Source organism: Artemia sp. Qi Xiang Cuo, chromosome 6 (genome assembly GCF_049724085.1).
Source record: "Artemia sp. Qi Xiang Cuo chromosome 6, ASM4972408v1, whole genome shotgun sequence".
Lineage (NCBI taxonomy): Eukaryota > Metazoa > Arthropoda > Branchiopoda > Anostraca > Artemiidae > Artemia > Artemia sp. Qi Xiang Cuo.
This window is the reverse complement of record NC_142799.1, coordinates 41,826,786-41,847,947: the sequence shown is the minus strand read 5'-3', so window position 1 is coordinate 41,847,947 and position 21,162 is coordinate 41,826,786. Positions and strand designations below refer to the sequence as shown.

Genomic DNA, 21,162 nt, shown 5'->3' with positions numbered 1-21,162 from the left:
CTGAAAGTAATAAGCAACATTAAAACTTAAAACGAACATAAATTATTACGCATATGAGGAGGGTTACTCCTCCTCAACACCTCACTCTTTACACTAAAGTTTGAATTGTGTCCCAATTATTTAACAGCGGCTCACGAAACAATGTTTGTGTAATTATAACAATAAGAAGCTTTTTTTTTAAGTTTTAAAAAACTAGCGTGAAGAGCGAGGTTTTTAGGAGTAGCAACCCCCATCATATACGCAATAATTTCTGTTCGTTTTAAGTTTTAATGCTGCTCCTTACTTTCAGTTGAAAAAAATTTTTTTTTAATTTAATTTCTATACAAAACTGTTACTTCATTTGTTGGCTGGCATGATTTTTTGGCGCCTTTCTCATCATCTTTGGCTTCATAGAGCAAAAAATGTATTTTGAAAAAGAATATCATTAGCTTTATATAGAACTTAGGGCTATATCTTGGCTCCTAGGGGGAGGACGCAATAGTCACGTTAGTGACCATGGATAATAGACCGGTGCAATGCTTGTTCTTTTGTTACTAAAGTGGTGGATTCAAAAGAGCCCGTGTACGATTGTGTTAATAACTACCGCTCCCCCCCCCTCAAAACATTACGAGGGGCTTGTTCAATATTTGTGGACCACTTAAAGTCATAAAGCTTACTCTCGGTATCTCCCGATCAAGCATTTAGTCAACAAACTAATAAAACAATCAAGGAAGAAATCACCCTAAGGGGTGAATCTATTAGTGAGCGGGTTGTAAATGGGCGTGTTTCAAATTCGCCTGGTTTGTGTCTTCAATGTTAAGAATTTAAGTAGATTAACCCTAAACTCTAAGACTATTGTTTTACTAACATACTACATACTAGGAATTGGTAACCAAGCATGAAAAAGGATTAAATTGATTTTTTTATGGTTGGTCGTCCCTGGAGATAGATTTTACTTCATTTTATCTTAATTTGCCTACATCCGGTGGTCATCTGCGTGTCGAAACTGAAAGCTTTTTTAAAATTGGCAGAGGATTTTAAATATGGCAATATGTCTTACAGAGCCATAAAATAATGGTTCTAATAAGTTGTAGTAACTAAAGACATAAAGGAGTAAATCAAGAAGGGAAGAAACCCTTGGTTAGCAGTCTTACAAGTGGACGCTCAATTCCCACCACCTGGTGTACATCTAAGAACGTCAGGTGGGCTGCACAGTTATGCCACGCTTGACACAGTCCCAAAACGCTTGGCACCATTCTGCCACGTGTCACCTGGTGTACATGATTTCTCTAAAAAAAAATCATGTAGGCCTAAGGGAATGTTATATTTAGGATATGTATTTCAAGCACGCACGCAAAAATTTATTTTGGAAGGGGTGGGGGCTTAGTCGGCAAAACAGCAGAAGAAGAAAAAAAAATATCTGGCCAATTATGCGACTAACATAAGAAAATTGGGCAAGGCTTTTTTGTAGACTTTGGGGCGTATATTTGTATTTAATTATAATGCACTTGAAATTTCTAGTTAGACATAGAACTGTATTGCAAAAGTATAAGAAACAAGAAGCGAATTCTTGCTCATTTAATTGTGTTCCAGTGAAATGTTTTGCCTTTAGCTTTATTCAAGGGCCATGTCACAGCATATCACACTACATCTGAAACTATTTTAGCAGCCTGTCCAGCTTTCTTCTTTTGATTTAAAATATTATCGTAACTTTTTAATCTTCTCAATTCTTGGTTCCATGGACTTAACTGATTTGGCCTCTAAACGTCTTATTTAAGTGTCAAACTAGCACTCTACTGTTCCAGAATAATTTCTTCTTGTCTATTGTCTTATTCTATCTTTGATATTTATCTTCGTATGTTATTTTGTGATGGACACCGACGAATTTCTAGTTGTTTTCCGTATCGCTATTGGCTCATTAATTTGTAATCAGTTTCTAAAACTGAACAAGAAAGGGCAAAAGAAACACCAGAAGATAAACTTTATTGGAAATAATAGACGCAACGTATGTTAGATAATAGCCTAACCAATGAAGATCAAATAAACTTGAGAAAAACAAAATACAGAAAAACAAACAGGGTACAAAATGCAATGGATTACCCAAAAGAAACACTAGCGAGAATCCTACTATAGACAAAAAATTAATGAAACACTACTATAAACAGAAAAAAAACTAAGGAAATTGCGACACAATATGCCGCCAGGCTAGTGCCGTCCAAAACCGAAACAAAGTTGCCTTAAAAAAAAAAAAAAAAAAAAAAAAAATCACACGAGCTTTGACATGTTCCAGTTGGTTGTCTTCTCTATTGTTACTTAAGGGTGGACTTCCTTTAATCTCGAGAGTCGAGTGTTCAGAGTCAGAATGTTTCTTTCTGTAGTATTTTATTAGATATATCTTAGTATTTACAGGGATAAGAACAGATTTCACCAGTTTTACACAGTCAAAACTTGGTGCGGAGTTTTTTTAAAAAAAAAGAAAATAAATAAATAAATAAAACTTAGTAACCAAGTCCAGCTAAAAAATTAGTTGCAAATGCGCAGAAGAAAACATACTTAAGAAGACGGACTTCCTAAAACCAATTGAAGAAATCTGTATTTTTGTCTATTTCTCTTGTTCCAAAAAGGAAAATAATCACTGTTGTGAGATTTTCCCGAAAGGCTAGAAAAACACAGATACTAGACACAGGAAAGCTGAAGTGTTTTTAAGACCATAAATTAAATAGGGGGTTAATCAATTCGCAAATGTCATATACAGGAGGGCCGATAGCCATATATGTTGCCCACAAACTTTTTTTTTGTGCAGGGAATATGTTGGTCTTGGGCAACCGTTGTTCTGAGCAGTAAAAACGCTTCGGTCGTTGTTTGCTTTCAAGTAGCTTCAAGGCGCATATCTTTTTTTTTTCATTTTGAGGATGTAGCCTTCTAAGTGCAAAGGACTAAATTCATAAACAGCAAATATCTACCTCTCAAGAGACGAACCATAATTACTAAGACCCACACTAAGGGGTTGCAGTAGATGTGTTTATTGAAACTCCTAATGCAAAAAGCTACTGTTTCTTGAACTAGGCTTTTATGGTTTTGGAGGAAATTCGAAGAATTATTTGATCTTATTGCTTAACAGGTTGCCATACCTCAATCAAAAATAGTTTGAAACTACTATCAAAAGAAAATGTATCTGAATTATGCACGATAAAAGACAATACCTGTTTATTCCCTTAAAACTTGGTTTATTTACGCATGTCTTTTTAAGCTAAGCACAGCAGTGTAGGCTAATTTGCTTAAATTAACTGGAAGTTCTTTATTTGAATAGAGCTGTCTTAATTTTTGTATGTTTGAATTTTGGCCGTCACAATTGGCTCAGGTTTTCCGTTCGGACCAAGACACAACTTATGAATCCCAGTAATTCAGTCTTTAACGGAGTCTGTCCGTGGAAATATTTTCTGGAGATTTCTTAGTGTTATAACTCTTTTTATTCTGAATCTGTGGACAATATTATCAGCGTGGCGTTTGTCTTTAATTGCCCCGTTGAAGATTATGGGTTGCGATGGTTTGTGTGGAAGAAAGAAGTCGAAGATTTTGAAACATCGTGTCTCAAAATCGACACAAACTAGTCCGATATTGAGGAGGCGATTTGTTTCTCACTTAAAAGTTGACATTGACTATGACAATGGAACTGGAAACCTTTTACATTGTACCTACGCATGTGGCTTGCTTATTTGTGCGAGACCAATTTTTGAAGTAAAGAATCCCTTCATTAACGTTCCGGACTTTGAGGACGTAAGCTATTGACATACTACTGGTTACATCTGCTTATAAGGGGGGAGTGCTTAAGAAATGTTGGTCCCCTCAAGAACCTCCCTGAAAAAGGAAAACTTATTGCCGAAATATACATTTTTACTGAATTTCAGATCCCATTTGAAGAGTTCTTTTGATATCAGTCTGGATATGTTGACCTAAGCTTAAAGACTTTTTTTTCTTACCTTTGGGGGGTCTTTTCAAAAAAAAAATCAATGTCGCGCTTTACTTACATATAGCCAAATTTTTCTTTTAGAACTAAATTTCTGTCATCGGTTATACTTTTCAAATAAGTTTTTTTTTCTTCTGTTAAGGCGTGAATTTGGAAGGCCAGTCCTCATCAGATCTGGCACCAAGACGAGTGAGTAGAGTAGATTCCTTTTATAACTTAATTGATAGCCCTTTGAATAGTTTCTGAAAACCTTTTTCTTTCATCCCTTAGCTTCATCAGAGAAAATAAACTCGTTCTATGTGCTGGAATTGCATCTGGCACGATGTGAGAGACCAACCGATTTCATATTTGTACCTCATTGGCAAGTCTTTCTAGAAATGGTCAAGCCAGTCCTCTAATCCTAGTAAGCCACACTAATTTCAGAGATACTACCCAAAAATTGCTCTTATTAGCGTTGAATGGCACCTGGTTCAGATGTTGTCATAATGGGTTTATTAATGGCCGATGGACTAAATAATTAACTGTCGAATAAGTCCCTAATACCACTCTAGGACTCTCCATTAGGCTGCCAGCACCGGTGGAAAAAAGAGCTCTGCCATATTAAAGTGCAATCAATTATTTTTTATATGTCTAAACCCCCTAAACCTCTGGTTAATTTTTTCAGTTACATTGAAATTTTCAGTAGAATTTCGCACTCGGTTGAATCTCACTTGAATTTCAACCCCAGTTGCATATTGAAAGCTATAGTTAGAATATTTTGAGCTACAATGAAGTCAGTTGTCAAGTATGGTTCTGAAACGTGGGTGCTCCGGAAGACGAAGGAGGATTTTTTTATTGAAACCTGGAAACTTTAGTTTGAAAACAACAACATAATAATTTAAAAAATTGACATCCATTCTGTGGGATACCCTATTTCATTTCGTGTAGTAGTCACGAAGAACTAAATTCTCAAATTCAATACATTTCACAGAATAATCCCGTACTATCATAAAAACATTTACCAATAATTTTTGCCTGGAGCTTTGACTGTATCTAAAGTAGAAATATTTGAAGATTGTGCAGATTTGAAAATAGTTTCATAGTTTCATTCGTAATGAAATTAAGACTAGGACAGTGGTGCCAACTGTGATTAATGGATGAATGGTCCTTTATTAACAATAGCAGACTAAGTCCATGTCTCATTGTAACTCTCATAGAATGAAAAAGAATTATTATAATTAAGTAGATCGTTATTCAAATTCTTTTGTGATTTTTGCTCTACTAAAACTCAAGGGAATTCTGAGAGTTTGGATTGGAGTTGTCTCTAAATTTCCAACTTACTTCTTTACATCAACAAAAAACTACGTTTCAATGGAAAAACCTAAGAAAATTCTGGGGAGACAAACATGCACAAAAGAATTTCTATGTTGTTTTTTTTTTCTCTTTGTCAAACCCAAAAACACATGCTTTTGTCTGGATACATCATCATTTTTCCTAGCGGTGTTGCATTTGTATGCGTTACTGTTGGATGGGGAGCCCTAACCGAACTGTCCGAGACGAGGGATTAGCCTCCTGAACTTGCAATCATATGTCCTTCAGAGTTTGGGTTTAACTCCTGGTGTTGTCGATTGTTTGGTTGTTACAGGGGTGAGTGGCGTGACCCTACAAGCTCGGACAGGGTTAACCCAACCCTAAATGGGTACCTGGAGAAATTTAAAGGTAAACTGGAAGATTCTGCAAAAACAAAGGATAGCTGGCCCCCAACCCTCCTTGCACTTCATGGTTAAAGGGCCACGAAACGAAGATCAGCACCGCCGGTTTGGACTAACGAGTCTAATGCCGTTTTTTATTTTACCGGTGAAAAAGTGGTTTATACTGCAGTTTGCAGTATAATGAAAAACATGCTAAATGAACTTAATTGAAATAGTGATTATGCTAATAAAATTCTAACTATCTCTGTTTTCCATCGAGTCCAATATTTGATGCATTAACGTGGTGGCGCGCTTTTACCATTTGCGACTCTCGACAGATGAAAAAACTCACTCTTTCAAAGGACAGGAAAATGTAAGGCAGATTCTTAACAAACCAATGCGATCTTAGGCTTAAACTTTAGTATCCAATCATACCCACCGAAGGATGGTGACATCTGGTACTTTTGTCACAACCACAATCACCAAGCTCTTACACGAATTTTGCAATTAAATAAAATAACGCCGCTTTTTAAGTGGGGCCTTTTTATATCTCGGTGAACCTGACTCCATCCAATGTTTAGCTGCTTTAAATTCTTAAAATGTTACGTTTTCCTTAAGGAAAAGCTAAATGAATGGTCACAAAATCATATGCTGTGTGCTTTCAAGAACGGCTGCAAGAGGTTCCAAGGAAATCGAATCACTCCAATCTACTACTGAAAAAAAAAAAATCAAACAGTTCGTGGTAACGAACTGTAAGCAAGGAGCGACCTGGCTCAATAGTAACCGAAACGCTCATTTTTCCCCCAAAGTCACCCGATCAAAATTTTGAGATAGCTATTTTGTTCGGCATGATCGAAAAATAAAATCACTATGTCTTTCAGGATGACTTAATCCCCCACAGTCCCCAGAGGAAGGGCTGCAAGTTATGAACTTTGCCCAATGTTTACATATAGTATTGGTTATTGGGAATTTTTCAGACGTTTTCAGGGGGTATTTCTTCTGGTAGTGGGGGGGGGGGCGCATCGGGGGTTACATGAGAGGAAATATCCATGGAGGAAGTTTTCATGGGGGAATGGACATTGCTATGAAGGGGGCGCCAGATTTCCCAGCATTATTAAAAAAAAAACGATCAGAAAAAAAAAACAAGTATTCAATTGAAGAAAATTTCAAATGATAAACAGGCAACCAAAAACCTTATAACAGACCTACACACTTACGTACGTTAGTCGTTTTGCCCCCTATTCAAAGCCACTCACTTAATACTAATGTTTTTTTTGTACTTCCCTTGGAGGTATTTATTCTAATTAACGGCCTTTGTGATTAAGGAGTCATTCTTAAAGAATTGGAAAAAATTCGAACTTTAGCGTAAAGAGCGAGGTATTGAATAGGGAGGGCGGCCTAATATACGTAATAAGAATATACGAATATAGAAGGTCGTTCCGTAAATTAATTCGTAAGTTACGTATATTCATTACTAATAGAAATTTTTGTAAATAAAATTAAACAACTTTCGAGAAAGTCATTTAGCCAAAAAAAGTAAAATTAATACGCAAATTTCGTTTTAATTATTTATTTACGGTGAGCCAAAGTCAAAACCTGCATTAATTTAAAAACGTTCAGAAATTAAATATTTTTTTTCTTTTAGCTGAAAGTAAGGAGTGACATTAAAACTTAAAACGGACAGAAATTAGTCCGTATATGAAAGGAGCTGTCCCCTCCTCAACGCCTCGCTCTTTACACTAAAGTTTGACTCTGTCTCACAACTTTATTCTTTAAAACAATAAAAAACTTTAAAGTAAAGAGCGAGGCGTTGAGGAGGGGACAACCCCTTTCATATACGGAATAATTTCTGTTCGTTTTAAGTTTTAATGTCGCTCCTTACTTTCAGTTAAAAAAAAACTTTTTTTTATTTAATATCAGTTTAAGGCACTTCTGAAGTCACCATAAATTACCTGACATGCAGTGCAGTGTCAAGCATTATACAATCTCATTTGTTTCATGTTCCTTTAAACAATCAATAAATCAAAAGTTCTTGTGGTCAGAAGGACCGGTCTAGCGCTGCCTTTAGTAAAGAGTCATATTGCAATTCATTATTATTTTATTTTTTCTCCAGCTATATTTATGGAACTGGTAGTATAAACTTTTGTAGAAGTTGGAATTGACCGGAGGGTAAACAGTTTCCTCTCATGCCTGCTATTGCTAACGGATGCCTCTGTAACCCCCAAGCTATCTAATAAAAATTTTGGGATAACCATTTTGCTCAGAATAGTCAAGAAGTCCAATAAATATACCCCTGGGTTTGCCATGGCCCACAGCCCATGGGCTAAGGACCGTCTCTGTTCGAACTTCATATCGTTGACATTTAGGTTTATTAATGGAAAAAAGAGGGGGAGCTTGTTTGTTGTTGGGTGTACGATTGGCTCAAAACATTCAGGGATTTTAGTTCTTAGGACAGAAGGATCAAACATTTTGGAAAAAACATAAAAAAAATTCCACATATAATTAGATACAGGGGAGAACGATCCATTAATTTGATTATGCTTAAAATGCGGCTAGTAATAAATAATTTTTTTTTTTTTTAGGACCTACTTCGGCCTCTTCTTGCAGAGTACCTCAACCGACTTAGCGAAATCAACGGACCACTTATAAATTGTGCTCCTGTTTTAAACTGGTTTGAATTGGACAACCGTGGTCATAGGCTAATTGCCACTGATGATAGTGATATTAATACTCCGGCTGTTGCAGCAGCTTATGCAATTCGTCGCTACCAGGCTCTGGCCGCAGATGAAATCTCCTTTGAGGTTAGAAATATACACAATCGACAATTTTTTTTGTCAATTTCTCCTTAGACGCGAAAGACGGTCAGAGGAATTCTATCTTTTAACTAATTATTTCTAACCTTTGAGATTAGAAATATACACAATCGATAATTATTTTTGTACAATTTCTCCTTAGACACGAAAATAAGGGTAAAACTAATATTTTTTTTTTATAATGTACTAGATTACAAAAAAAAATATTTCATTTGTTTAATTTTGCAAAAAAAGTAGTTTGCAGTTTGAACCGATTTTTTTTTATAGAGAGAGAGAAGGAGAGAGAGTGGTGTCGATTGGGCGGGGGGGGGGGGATATTGGCCCCTCTCCTTGTTGGCTTTGAAAAATACCTTTTTTGGGGTCCCCTTTTTTTGGTATTTCTATTGAAAAATTTGGCAGAAACCGAATTTGTCAAACTCCTAGTCATTATTTAAAAAAAAAATAGAAAAACTGGGAAAAGCCGACGAAATTGCCAAGCTCCTAATCAACCGACAAACTCCCAGTCATTGTTGGCTTCCGCTTCCTAGCGACTAGTCCGCTACTGCTCTTCACAAGTAAAGCTACTACGACTACTACGGTCATTGCTACTATCACTACCAGTCCTACAACACAATTAGTTTTAGTGGAACTCATACCACGACTATGAAATTAAGGAACCAAAATTTTATGTCTGGAAAGTGATGGTTTGCCATACATTATGTCCAAACTAGGTCCAAGCTCCTTAGTTTCACAGAAATTGTCTCTCAACTCAAAAATGCTTGAAAATATGACACTTAAGCGGAATTATTCTTCAGTCGTCTGTTGAAATAACGTAACTGTTCTTGTCTTCCAACTAACAACAAAAATACCCCTCCGTATTTCCCAACAGACAGCATAAAAGACTGAATCAGAAGATGTGTGCGTGACAAGCATAAATTCCTCTGACCTTTAATGGTAATAAATTGCACAAAGATACCCTACCATAGTAAATTTAATAATTATTTTGTTTTTTGCTGAAAAAAAGTTGTAAAGCATATTCGTTTGTTTTCTACCTGTGATAATATAATCGCATCCGTGACCATGGGAGCACTATAATTTTCACTTGTTTATTGGATTTTTCACGCTGCTTGGCTTTCACTGTCTTTGAATACAAAGCGAATGATATTGAACTTTTTTTTATTTCAGATATTTTATATCCTTAACGGACGGTAAGCTCGGTGGATTCTTTCTTTTTTTAAAGGACTGCTGACCCTGATTAAAATAGAATGGAAGTGACAATGCTGTTTCGCGATCTGAGTCTCAAAATTAAACTAAAGTTATACAGTATCCACGGAAATCGTACAAACAGTTTTTCTTTTGGACACTTTTCGTAAATTTGTTGACTAAAACCACATGGAGAGCTCCCCTCCCATGGAGAGCTGGCCATGATCTTGCTTTATCAGCCATGCATTTTTGCTTTGATATTGTATCACCTGTTACTTTTAATCTGGGCGATGGAGGCGTATAAAGAAACAATAAAGTAAATATGACCTATCTTAATAGCAACATGCGTGTGTCCAAACGGTCAGGATTAGAAGGGCTCTGAAGCTTGACATCCCAACAAAGACTAAACTCATATTAAACATCATCATCATCACCTTAAGGTTTCATTGTCTTATTTTCAAATTTTTCGACAATTTCTGAACAACATTGTTACCAACATTTCAATAACTATTATTAAATACTAAATAATAAATGAGAGGTTTTACACAGGATATCTTAGGACCATCTCATCATAAGCTTATTCTGTTAAGAAGCTCAGGTTTTAGAGAAGAAAATGATAGCTAATGTGAAAACTGACTAGCTTTCCGCATAAACATGTCAATAGTCAGTATATTAGATCTGTCTTACCCAAAACTATGAAAGGGAATAATTTTGTTAGTTGAAGAGGACAGTTATGGGCTGCTGTATCCATCTATGATTGTGTATTTAACACAGTATAAATATATGTAAACAGTAGCGAAAAGTTTGTTTAAAAATTGGACACATCTGGGAAGTTAACAATACGTCAGAGCAATAGATATCCCATAATCCCATTGTAATGTGCTAAAAATTTTGATGTAAAAGGCGCGAAAAACAGAGTCATGAAGAAAGGTGTGTGATTGATGTGTCCTAAAAACCTTTAATGGAGAGTATAGGAGTTTTTGCTACTGTTTATATATATTTATTCTGCGGTATTTATCCAAGGAGTCATGGTTCTAGCTCTCATAAAAGCGTAATACTGTAATTTTCTTTTTTTCTTGGAATTAACCGTCTTGATCCTCAACAGCCGCATTTCAATCATGATAAAAGTTTCTCTTAGAAACTGTAAAGATAAAAGGTATATAGAGTGATAAGTTCAAATTTCCCTTTATAAAAAAATGCTTAACAGCATTTTGCACGAGAGGGCATGAAACCCTCATTCTTAGGCTTAAAATTCAAACGTTTTTCTAGAGGAAGTCCTTTGACTAATATTATGGGCAGGAATTTAATTTTTTATAGGGTAGGGGGGCAACTGCCCCCTCCAAACCCCAGTTTGCCCCCTCTCCAGCAAAAATTTAGTTTCTGCAAAAATATTGTCAAAACTAAGATAAGCCTGCATAATTCAAGCAACCAGATAAACAGGTCAGTTTTCTTTAGTATATCTTTCCCTTTATGGCACTATATGGCTTAATTTCCACTGTCATTTTTGTTTGATTTGGAAAAATTGGCTCCAACCCCCCCCCCCCCCAGGGTTGTGACAAAATTACGCCACTGCTTAGGGGGATATTTATCCCTCATCACATAGACGTGTTCGTAATCCATTTTATCTCCTTGATTTTTAGATTGGCGACATGATCTCAGTAATTGACATGCCTCCGCCGGAAGAGAGTGCATGGTGGAGAGGAAAAAGAGGATTTGATGTTGGTTTTTTTCCATATGAGTGTGTTCAGGTATAGATATTCTTTTATTTAAAATAAGATGCTTTTTTAGTAGCTCTTGCTAAAAAAAAAAAAAACTTGCTTTTGCTAGGATTTAGTTATTATACTTTTATTTTGTAGTTTCAGCTAATGGATTTTTAACCTGTACACCCAACTGCCCATGTAGAAATCGTGAGGGAAAAAAGCCATAGCTGTATCTGCAAATGCAACCAAAATCTACTCCTTTGGCAACCCTAGTTCAGTCATTGTAGCATGTTGTTCATGACTTTCGTCATAAGCTAGCCTCAAGAGTCCCTTATTGCTGAGATGATCCTGGGTTATAAATAATGGAGTATCTCAATAACTAAAGAAGGTGAAATCTTAACGCCATCTAGTGTTGCCACAGGCAATTCGATTACTTTATTAGATGCCGCTGTTGTCGTTAACTTTTCTGTGTAATGCTTGAATTCTTGAACAGATTGCGTCAAGGTCGATATACTACTACTACTACAACGAACAACTCACCGCAGCACCAAGCCGCCTGAGGCCAACACAGCTACGCACGCTTCTCCTCCGCCCCAATCTATTCAAAGCCTCCCTTTTTACACCCGCCCACGAAGTTCCCATTTCCATTAAATATTTCTTTATGACGTCCTCCCACCCTAGACGAGGACGACCTGCTTTCCCTTTATCCCTAGACGGTTGGCCGAAACGAACAATCTTCGGCAATTTGTCATCCTTCATTCGCACAACGTGCCCTAGCCACCTCAATCTTTCTTTCATTATAGCCCTAGAGAGCGGTATTGAACCACATTTTTCGTATAGCCTATCGGTTAACATACGGTCAGTCAGCCGGGTACCCAGAACAATCCTTAAGCAATTTCTCTGGAAAACATCTAGCAAATCTTCATCCGCTTTTCGGAGCGTCCATACTTCAGAGCCATATTTGGCCACTGTCATTACTGTAGCTTCCAATATTCTAATCTTGGTTTGCAGACATATCTTCCTATTCTTCCAAACTTTTTTTAACTGTGAAAAAACACCCTGAGCCTTGGCTATTTACTTTTAACATCTTCACTGCTCTCACCATCATTGCTAATAATACTACCAAGGTAAGTGAAGCTGCCCACCTGATCAATCTTTTCATTACCCAACGTCACCTTTTCATCTTCACTTATTCCTAGTCTTAGTGACTTAGTCTTCTTAACATTAATTTTCAAACCTATTCTAGCACCCTGAACTCACTAAACCTCTAAGACGTCATTCATTTTGCTCACACTTCCATCTAGGATGCTTAAATCATCAGCATAATCTAAATTCAGGAGACTTTTTTCTCCCAATTTGATTTGGTGGTCTCCCATTGCCTTTCTTGTGTTTCTTAGACAAAGTCCATCAAAATAATCCATATAAAGGGGGATAGAACACAACACTGCTTAACTCCTGATTTAATACAAAACCAGCTGCTAACCTCATTTCCTACCTTAACCGCAGCAGTGTTATTCTCGTACATAGCACTAATCACTTTAATGTATTTGTCTGGTATACCATACAAGTATAAAACCTTTACTAAAGCTCTTCTATCAACAGAATCGAAAGCTTGCTCTGAGGACCAAATCTATAAAACTGAGGACTAAAGGTGTTTGAAAACTCAGGCATTTCTCAATTATTAGCCTAAGAGTGAAAATTTGGTCGACACATCCTCTACCTTTTCTAAAACCGCACTACTCTTCTCTTAAAACTTTGTCTTCAGCATCTCTCAGTCTAAAAAGTATCATATTACTAAGTAATTTACTACCTACAGAGATCAGACTAATGTCTCGATAATTACCACATTCACTTTTATCACCTTTCTTATAAAGTGGCTTAATTAAGGTTTTCCTAAAATCGTTAGGTACTTCCCCTTTTTCAAAAATCATATTCATAATCTTCAGTAGCTTATTTTTAACCTACGAGCCACCATATTTAAGAAACTCATTTACCACCCTATCAGCACCTAGAGCCTTATCGATATGTTACCGAAGTTTGATGGACGGCGGGAAAAAAAATAATTTGGAATAAAATAAAAAAATAACTCAAGAAACTGCTAGATGATGATCTTTCAAATCCCAATTTGTATCTCGTTTATTCAAAATGAGCGGTTGATATGCACAATTCTTCATAAAGTTGTTTCGATTGAGTTAACTCATTTGACACTTTAAGTATACTATTGCATAGTTGGGCATCAACCTTTAAGAGGTGATGGTGGATCTTTCTTTATGGTGAAGGGTGCCTAAGCCCTCAAAACTTACGTTCTTGGACCCAAATTTCTGGGTCCTATGAATCTTTCATTGAGGAGGTGGGCCGGGGACGACAATTTATCCCCTAACCTCCATTCGTTTGAGAAGATATATTTGAATTTATTGTTCAATGTCGACAGTGAGAAGGATTACAGCTCTTCTTTTAGTGTGGAAAAACTTAAACTGTGAAAAGGAAAGATGCCATCTAGACGTTAGCTCGCACGAAGGGGAAGTGGTAATTTTCTTCCCTTGATAGATTTGAAAATTATAACCTGGAAGTATATTTTTGGCCTTTCATATCTTCTTGTTGTGGAAGTGTTATTTTTAACGGAATACGGTAGTATTTTAAAAATGGAAAAGGTTGATTAAAAAGTTTAACTAAAGTGAAAAGAGTTTGGAACAGTAGCTCGCCTCTCTCTCGAAGACAACTTTAAATCTGGTATTAAAATGAATAGAAATTGTATTTTTTAGATATTTTATTTTAAATGAAAGTAAAGAGCTGCTTTAAATCTCAAATTAACAGAAACTAATCGAAAATTTAAGGGAATTATGCTCTCCCCCTTCTGGTCTCTGCTTTTTACGCCAACCCAATTTGACTAGTTCTTTCCTGAAAGCTTTATGGAGTGCAACAAATATAATGAATTGGGAACTGCAAGTGCTTTATTCGTGGGTTGTCTTTCAAAAATTTTGAATAAACAGGTAATAACGAAATGTAACTAAATGAGCCCTGTCATACTCGAAGGGTTGTGATACAAAAAAATCTAACTTTTACCACTACAGGGAGTAAAGAGAGTTTTCCCGTAACTAGAAGGCGTCGGCAGTCTCGTTCATACTTAGGACAATTTATGTTTGTTTGAATTTTTAATAGTGATCTTCACTATATACCCAAATATCCCGTAAGAACCCTACCAGTTCTTCTATTTTCAATAATATAATCCATAAAGCTATCAGTCTTACCATTATATGAGTACTGTGATAATTTGTAGGTTGTTATATGATCATCTTTGAATAAGCTACCCTCTTTGATTTCAAATATGTCATTTTTGAAATGTTGAATTTCAAAATTTTACAGAAGGAATGAAACATATCCTTTGCATAAAATCATTGAATTAGTTTTATCAAAAGTAAGAAAGGTTTTAGAGTTACATCTAGCATCCTTCTAAGTGCTTAAAAATTGTGAGTGGAGTATATTTACGAAAAGAAAGAGGAACAATATACGCTTTAGAATCATCTGGATTATAATTTTCCCCCGATGCCTAATAAACACATAGTTGAAAAATAACGACAATGTATAATTCCAGTGGAGTGGTTAGTTGGAAAGCTTTGGTAAAGGAAATGATTCAATTTTCGAAAGTATTCTTTAATAGAAATGTCATAGGGTTATAATATGTATTCTTCCTAGGTTATTGGTGAAAAAGTTCCTAGAGGATTACAGTTCCCGCCTCCAGCTCCCTTGGCCGATTGCCCGTCTAGTTTTCGAAGAGACTCCTTTCAACTACCCAACAAGCCAGTCCTTAGAAAACACGGAAAGCTAATATCGTTTTTCAGGTAAGAATTTAAAAGTAAATCTTTTGTTACTACTAATAGCTTATCACAGCATTCACAGCTGAAGTCAATTAATGGGTTGTCCTGCATACAGTTGTGCACAGGTCACATTACATTGTGTGAATATCGGATAATATTTAATTTCTGTGACCAAAGTTGTTATTAAATAAATAATAATTAGATATCTCCTTTCTCAGATTTTTATACATCCAGTGATATTTAACTCCTCTATCCTTTTCGAATGGGACCCTATTGTTTTTGGGTCCTTCAAGTTCGACCTGCCCAATTGGGGTCTGCTTTCCAACCCTTTGCTGCTTTCTAATTTTGGATTGGGTGAATTAGTCCCCCCTTTTCCTCTCACAGGCCGATTGAAGCTATTTTCCCAAAAGCCATGACAATTTTTCGCTTAGCGCTTTTCACTTTGCTTGAAACGTACTTGTACCTGACAAATAAAATAAAAACTAATTTTAAGCGCTTGTGATTTTGGAAATATTGACTTGTCCGTTTGTCTGCATTCTATGGGGCACTTCACTCAAGCAGTATGTTCGTGTAGTCTGAATGCTACTACTACTACTAACTCACTACAGTACCACGCCACCTAAGGCCAACTCAGCTACGGACGCTCTTCCTCCATCCCAAGCTATTCAAAGCCTCTCTCTTTACACCCTCCCAAGAAGTTCCCGTTTCCCCTAAATCTTTCCTTATGACATCCTCCCACCCCATTTGGGGACGACATACTTTTTGTTTGGCCCTAGATGGACATTGTTTGGCAATCTGTCATCTTTCCTCCGTAGAACGTGTCCTAGCCATCTATTCCTTTCTCGCACTATGGCCCTAAAAAGTGGGATTGAACCACATTTTCCTTTCGGCATACTCTTTGAGATAGGGTCAGTCAGTCGGGTACCCAAAGCAATCCGGAGGCAATTTCTGTGGAAAACATCTAGCAAACCCGTCTCCGTTCTTAGGAGTGCCCAGGCTTGAGAACCATGCTTGACCACTGTTATTACTGTAGCCATCAATATTCTAATCTTGGTTCGCAGACTTATCATCCTATTCTTCCAAACTTTGTTTCAACAAGGCATAACCTGAATGCCTCGTTTTATTTGTACTTGTGTATTCTCAATGCAGTTTACTTTACTCATATGACAGCAATGCAAAATAAAAGTGGTTATAATAACAATTCGACTGAGACATCAGTGAATTATCATGGAAGTAAACTGAAAAAAACTTAAAAAAAGAAAAAAAAAATCTCACTATATTTATTTGTTTGCCAGACAGGTTTCAGTCATCTAAGTCAGCCATGGGCGTACGAACGGGGGGGGGCAGAGGGGACAGCTGTCCCCTCTAGAACTTTAAATTTATATTAGATATGGATGAAAAAGCAGATGGTTGAAAAGTGGTTGAAAAAAGGTAGACTGCTAAAAAAGCAGTTGATAAAAGGTAGATGGTTGAAAAAGCTGGAAATAAACAGCTGGAATGAGAGAATAAAAGTCAAACAAGAAGCAATTATCCATAATGTCATGGAAAGATTTATCTCTAATCCAAGAATACTGATTAATGCTGGAGCTTATTGATGATTTATGATTTTTGGTGATTACTTATTAATAAAAACTTCATAGGTATGATAGAACTTGCTGGCAATGTAAGGTTTTGTGGACTTGGATACTCCATTTGACAATGAAAAAAAATATTTTGCTACTGATGTATAAATGAAACTTAAAACGAACAGAAATTAAATAAACAATCAATGCAAACAAATATATGAAATCAATATGAAAATCAAGCTTAAAACGAAAAAAAAATTTTACTACTGAAGTATAAATGAAACTTAAAACGAACAGAAATTAAATAAACAATCAATGCAAACAAACATACAATAGATATTAGTGTAAATTAATAGACAAAATTTAAAACGAGTAAAACTTAAGTTGAATATGCAAATCAAGCTTGAAACGAACAAAAATCACTACAAACAAGAGTTTGGGTTTCTTAAACAATATTAAGTACAAAAATATTTTCTTTTGTACTTAATATTGAAAATAAACATTAAAATTATAGTAAAGTTTTGAACTGATGATCTTTCAGCAATTAATATCATTATACATCAAATATTCCGTTTAATTTATTAGTTCTTTCTAAAGTTGTTCAAGACGAATATAGTTTCACTACAAACAAGAGTTTGGATACTGCACCCTTCCTTAACTGTGAATACCAACCAAAAGCCTACTGCCTCATTGGTGCCTCACTGAAAACGAATTATATACAAAATATTTTCTTTTCCAGTTTTTATAGCATTGAAAATAAAATTAAAATTGGAGTGAAATAAATTCTTGAACTGATAGATCTTTCAACAACTAATATCATTATATATCAAATATTCAATTTTATGTTGTTTATACTTTCCAAGACTGTTCAAGACGCATATAGTTTTCATTTAGGGCGTGGCGGGGGGGGGGGCTAATTGCCCTCCAATCTCTTTTGACTATTAAAAACTGAACGAGAACTTTCAATGTCCAATCAAGTGAACCCCCTCCGAAGTTTATACAAGCATCCCTTCCATAAAAACGATATATGCCCCCAGACAATTACTTACAACGCCTGCTTCCGGGCCATGGGGGTTGCGTCGACACAGGAGTTTTTCTTATCTGACCTTTGAATTATTTTTAATGAAATGGCTATTTTAAAATTTTTATCGGATGGGCTTGGGGAAAATAGGGTGTGGGGGGTGGGGGGCTAGTTGCCCTCGGATATCTTTTGACTCTTAAAAAGTGAACTAGAACTTTCAATATCCAATCAAATGAGCCCTCTCTGAAGTTTATTCGAGCATCCCTTTCATGAGAACCATATACGCACCCAGGACAACACTTACAATATCTACCCCTTGGCCCTGGGGGGTCGTGTTGACACTGGAGTTTTTGTTATCTAATTTTTGAACAATTTTTGAAAAATCGCTATCTCAAAATTTGTAGCGGATGGGTTTGGGGAAAAAGGGCATGTGGGAGGGGGGGGGGGGGTCTAGTTGCCGTTAAATCTCTTGACTCCTAAAAAGTGAACTAGAACTTTCAAATGGGCCCTCTATAAAGTTTGTACGAGCATACCTTTCATAAGAACCATACATGCCCTTAGGGCATAACTTAGAGCACCGTCTCCCGGGCCCTGGGGGGTTGTATTGACACCGGAGTTTTTCTTTTCCGACCTTTGAATTATTTTTTTTTAACAAAACCTCTATCTCAAAATTTTCATCAGATGGCTTTGGAAAAAGAAGGTATGGGGGGGGGGGGCTAGTTATCCTCGGATCTCTTTTGACTATTAAAAAGTGAACATGAAATTTCAATTTTCAGTCAAAGGGCCCCTCTTTGAAGCTTATACGAGCATCCCTTTCATAAGAACCATTTATACTCCAGGGCATAACTTACAACGCCTGCCCCCGGGCCCCGGGGGGTTGTATCGACACCTGAGTTTTTGTTATCTGACTTTTGAACAGTTTTTAACTTAATGCCTATCTCAAAATTTTTCTCGGATGCATTCGGGAAAAAAGGCGTGGGCGGTGACTAAGTGCCCTCAAGTCTCTTTTGACTCTAAAAAATTCAACTAAAACTTTCAATTTGCAATCAAGTCAGCCCTCTTTGAAGTTTTGACAAACACCCCTTCCATAAGAACCATATATTCCCCAGGGCAGAACTTACAACGCCTGCCTTTTGGCCCGGGGGGGCTGTGTTGACCCCGGAGTTTTCGTTATATGATATTTGAACTATTTAAAAAAAAGTCTATCCAAAAATTTTTATCGGATGCATTTGGGAAAAAAGGGCGTGGGGGGACTGGTTACCCTCCAATATTTTTTACGGCTTAAAAAGTGAACTAGAAGTTTCGATTTCCAATCAAATGAGACCTCTCTGAAGTAGTTTATACGAGCATTCCTTCCATAAGAATCATAAATGCCCCCAGGACATAACTTATAACCCTTGCCCTGAAGATCTTGGGGGGGGGGGGGGAGTGTCATGATCAAAGATATAATTTCCAAAACTTTCAATTATGTTGAACAAAATGGCTATATCAAAATTTTGATTGGATGTGTTTGAGGAAATGGTGGGCGTGGAAGGGGTGTTCGTTGCCTTCCAATCACTATAAACCCTTAAAAAGGGCACTAGAATTCTCAATTTCCAATCGAATAGGCCCCCTTTGAAGTTTTTACGACAACTCCTTCCATATGAAGTGCCTCTGGGAAAAATAATAATAATAATAAATAAATAAATAATAAAACATTGGAGCCGTATGGCCTTTACTATGGGCAACGCTATAGCGTTGCCTCTGATAATGAGCTTTAAACAGCGATTTTCCCTACCTAACTGATGAAGCCATAATTATTTGCTTTCAGTATCCGTTGTAGGTGGATAGCAGTGTTAGTTCGGAAAGATGTTCTTTAATTGAATTGGATAGCGTTTTTGAATGTTTTACATTGGTTCCTTCATTTTATGGAATGTGGCAAACATACTGCACAAATTAGCTACTTTTATTTACGCTTTAAATTGTGAAATGAACACTTGATAGAAAAATAGCAACTTTTTAGATGGTATTTCTTCCTTCAGAAACAGCAAATCTTCATGTTTTAGCTCAAAGAGTAACAAAACGTTTCTTGTAGAAAGCCATCGTAAATTGTAGTGTAAGAGGTGGCGTTTATGATCACTCTCCATTTCCTTGCAAAATTCGCTCAAAAGTCTTCTATCGGATGGACCAGATTTATAAACTTAGTACATTCTTCAAAAGTTTCCAAAAATAATAGTATGAAAAAAAAAAAAAATTGTTTTTGGAATATTTTCGTGACCTGGGTGCTGGGACACTATGATCTGGTGCTGGGTCACAACCCACACTTTAAGGCGAACCTCTTTGGTTCGGATCAAGTGCCATTTCCTAAATGAAACAATGCCCTATATGTCTCTCAGGAATTAGTACTTCTTAGCGATAAATTTCATATTCATACTTCTAAACATGGCCGAAAATATGAACAGAGTATTTTTTTTCTAAAACTATAATTGGTAATTAGATTAAAAAAAAAAATTAAACTGTCACGCCAACTCTAATTTCTAAAAATGACTATTTCAAGATGATAGAAGTAAATGAAGATATGCATGGCACATAGTTTAAAGCAGCCCAGTTATCTAAATTGAATGACCAAATAAGATTTTATTCATATTTTCTGATTCTTTCAAAAATTCTTTTTTTACGGCCTCTGTTAACGCAACACTCTTTATTTTGGGTGAAATCACGTCTTATAAAACCAGTAATGCTTAGAGAAGGTTTAATAGTTGTTTTACGTATTTGTAAGAAAAGATTTGGATCTTTTATTATATAAGACACTGTTCTTTTGGAACGATAATGAAAGTCATTCTTCAGGTTATATTTTGATGAGTGGGACTTGCTCTCATCCTCTATATAGTGATTTATTTGATACATTATTTCCTGTATGTCATCACACAATATAACTCGATGAAGAATACAGAAACTACATTTTCATCCAACATACTAAATATTATTTCAAACAGATATGCTAGTAAACGCCATCTATACTATTAGAACTAAATTGATCTCGTGGCTAGTATATTGCTAGAAATAGGGTAAGATAAATTTTTAAATTGAGAACGTCGTTCGCAGGTTGACTTGCCTATCTAGTTTTTTACTCACAAACAACTAACTAGATTAAATTTAAGAAATCAACATAATCAATACTAGACCTAACGTTGTTATCATGTGAAGTTTTTGTTTCCTTTATTTAAATCTTTATTTTTTTTCTGTTTGTGTGTGCATTAATGTGTGTATGTATGTATGTGTTTGAATGCGATCAGTTTTAGTTAGAAATCTGGTGGTTATGCTAGTTTTTCAAATGAATGCCAATTATTTTTCTTTTACACTCTGGTTGTTTTTACACACACAAAAAAACAACTGAAAGTATGGAACAACATTAGAACTTAAAACGCACAGGTATTATTCAGTATACGAGGGGGGGGGCTGTCTCCTCCT

General features: G+C 36.1%; 1 protein-coding gene across 4 annotated transcripts in view; it reads left to right on the top strand.

Moving 5' to 3' along the window:
- CdGAPr (GTPase-activating protein CdGAPr) overlaps window positions 1-21,162 on the top strand; it is a 286,444-nt gene that overhangs the window by 145,727 nt on the left and 119,555 nt on the right. For all 4 annotated transcript variants that reach the window (XM_089090758.1, XM_089090757.1, XM_089090756.1 and 1 more), the window contains 3 exons: window positions 8,199-8,417; window positions 11,252-11,359; window positions 15,005-15,150. In XM_089090758.1, the coding sequence (XP_088946884.1) occupies window positions 8,199-8,417; window positions 11,252-11,359; window positions 15,005-15,150 (473 nt within the window). The remainder of the gene's footprint in view (window positions 1-8,198; window positions 8,418-11,251; window positions 11,360-15,004; window positions 15,151-21,162) is intronic.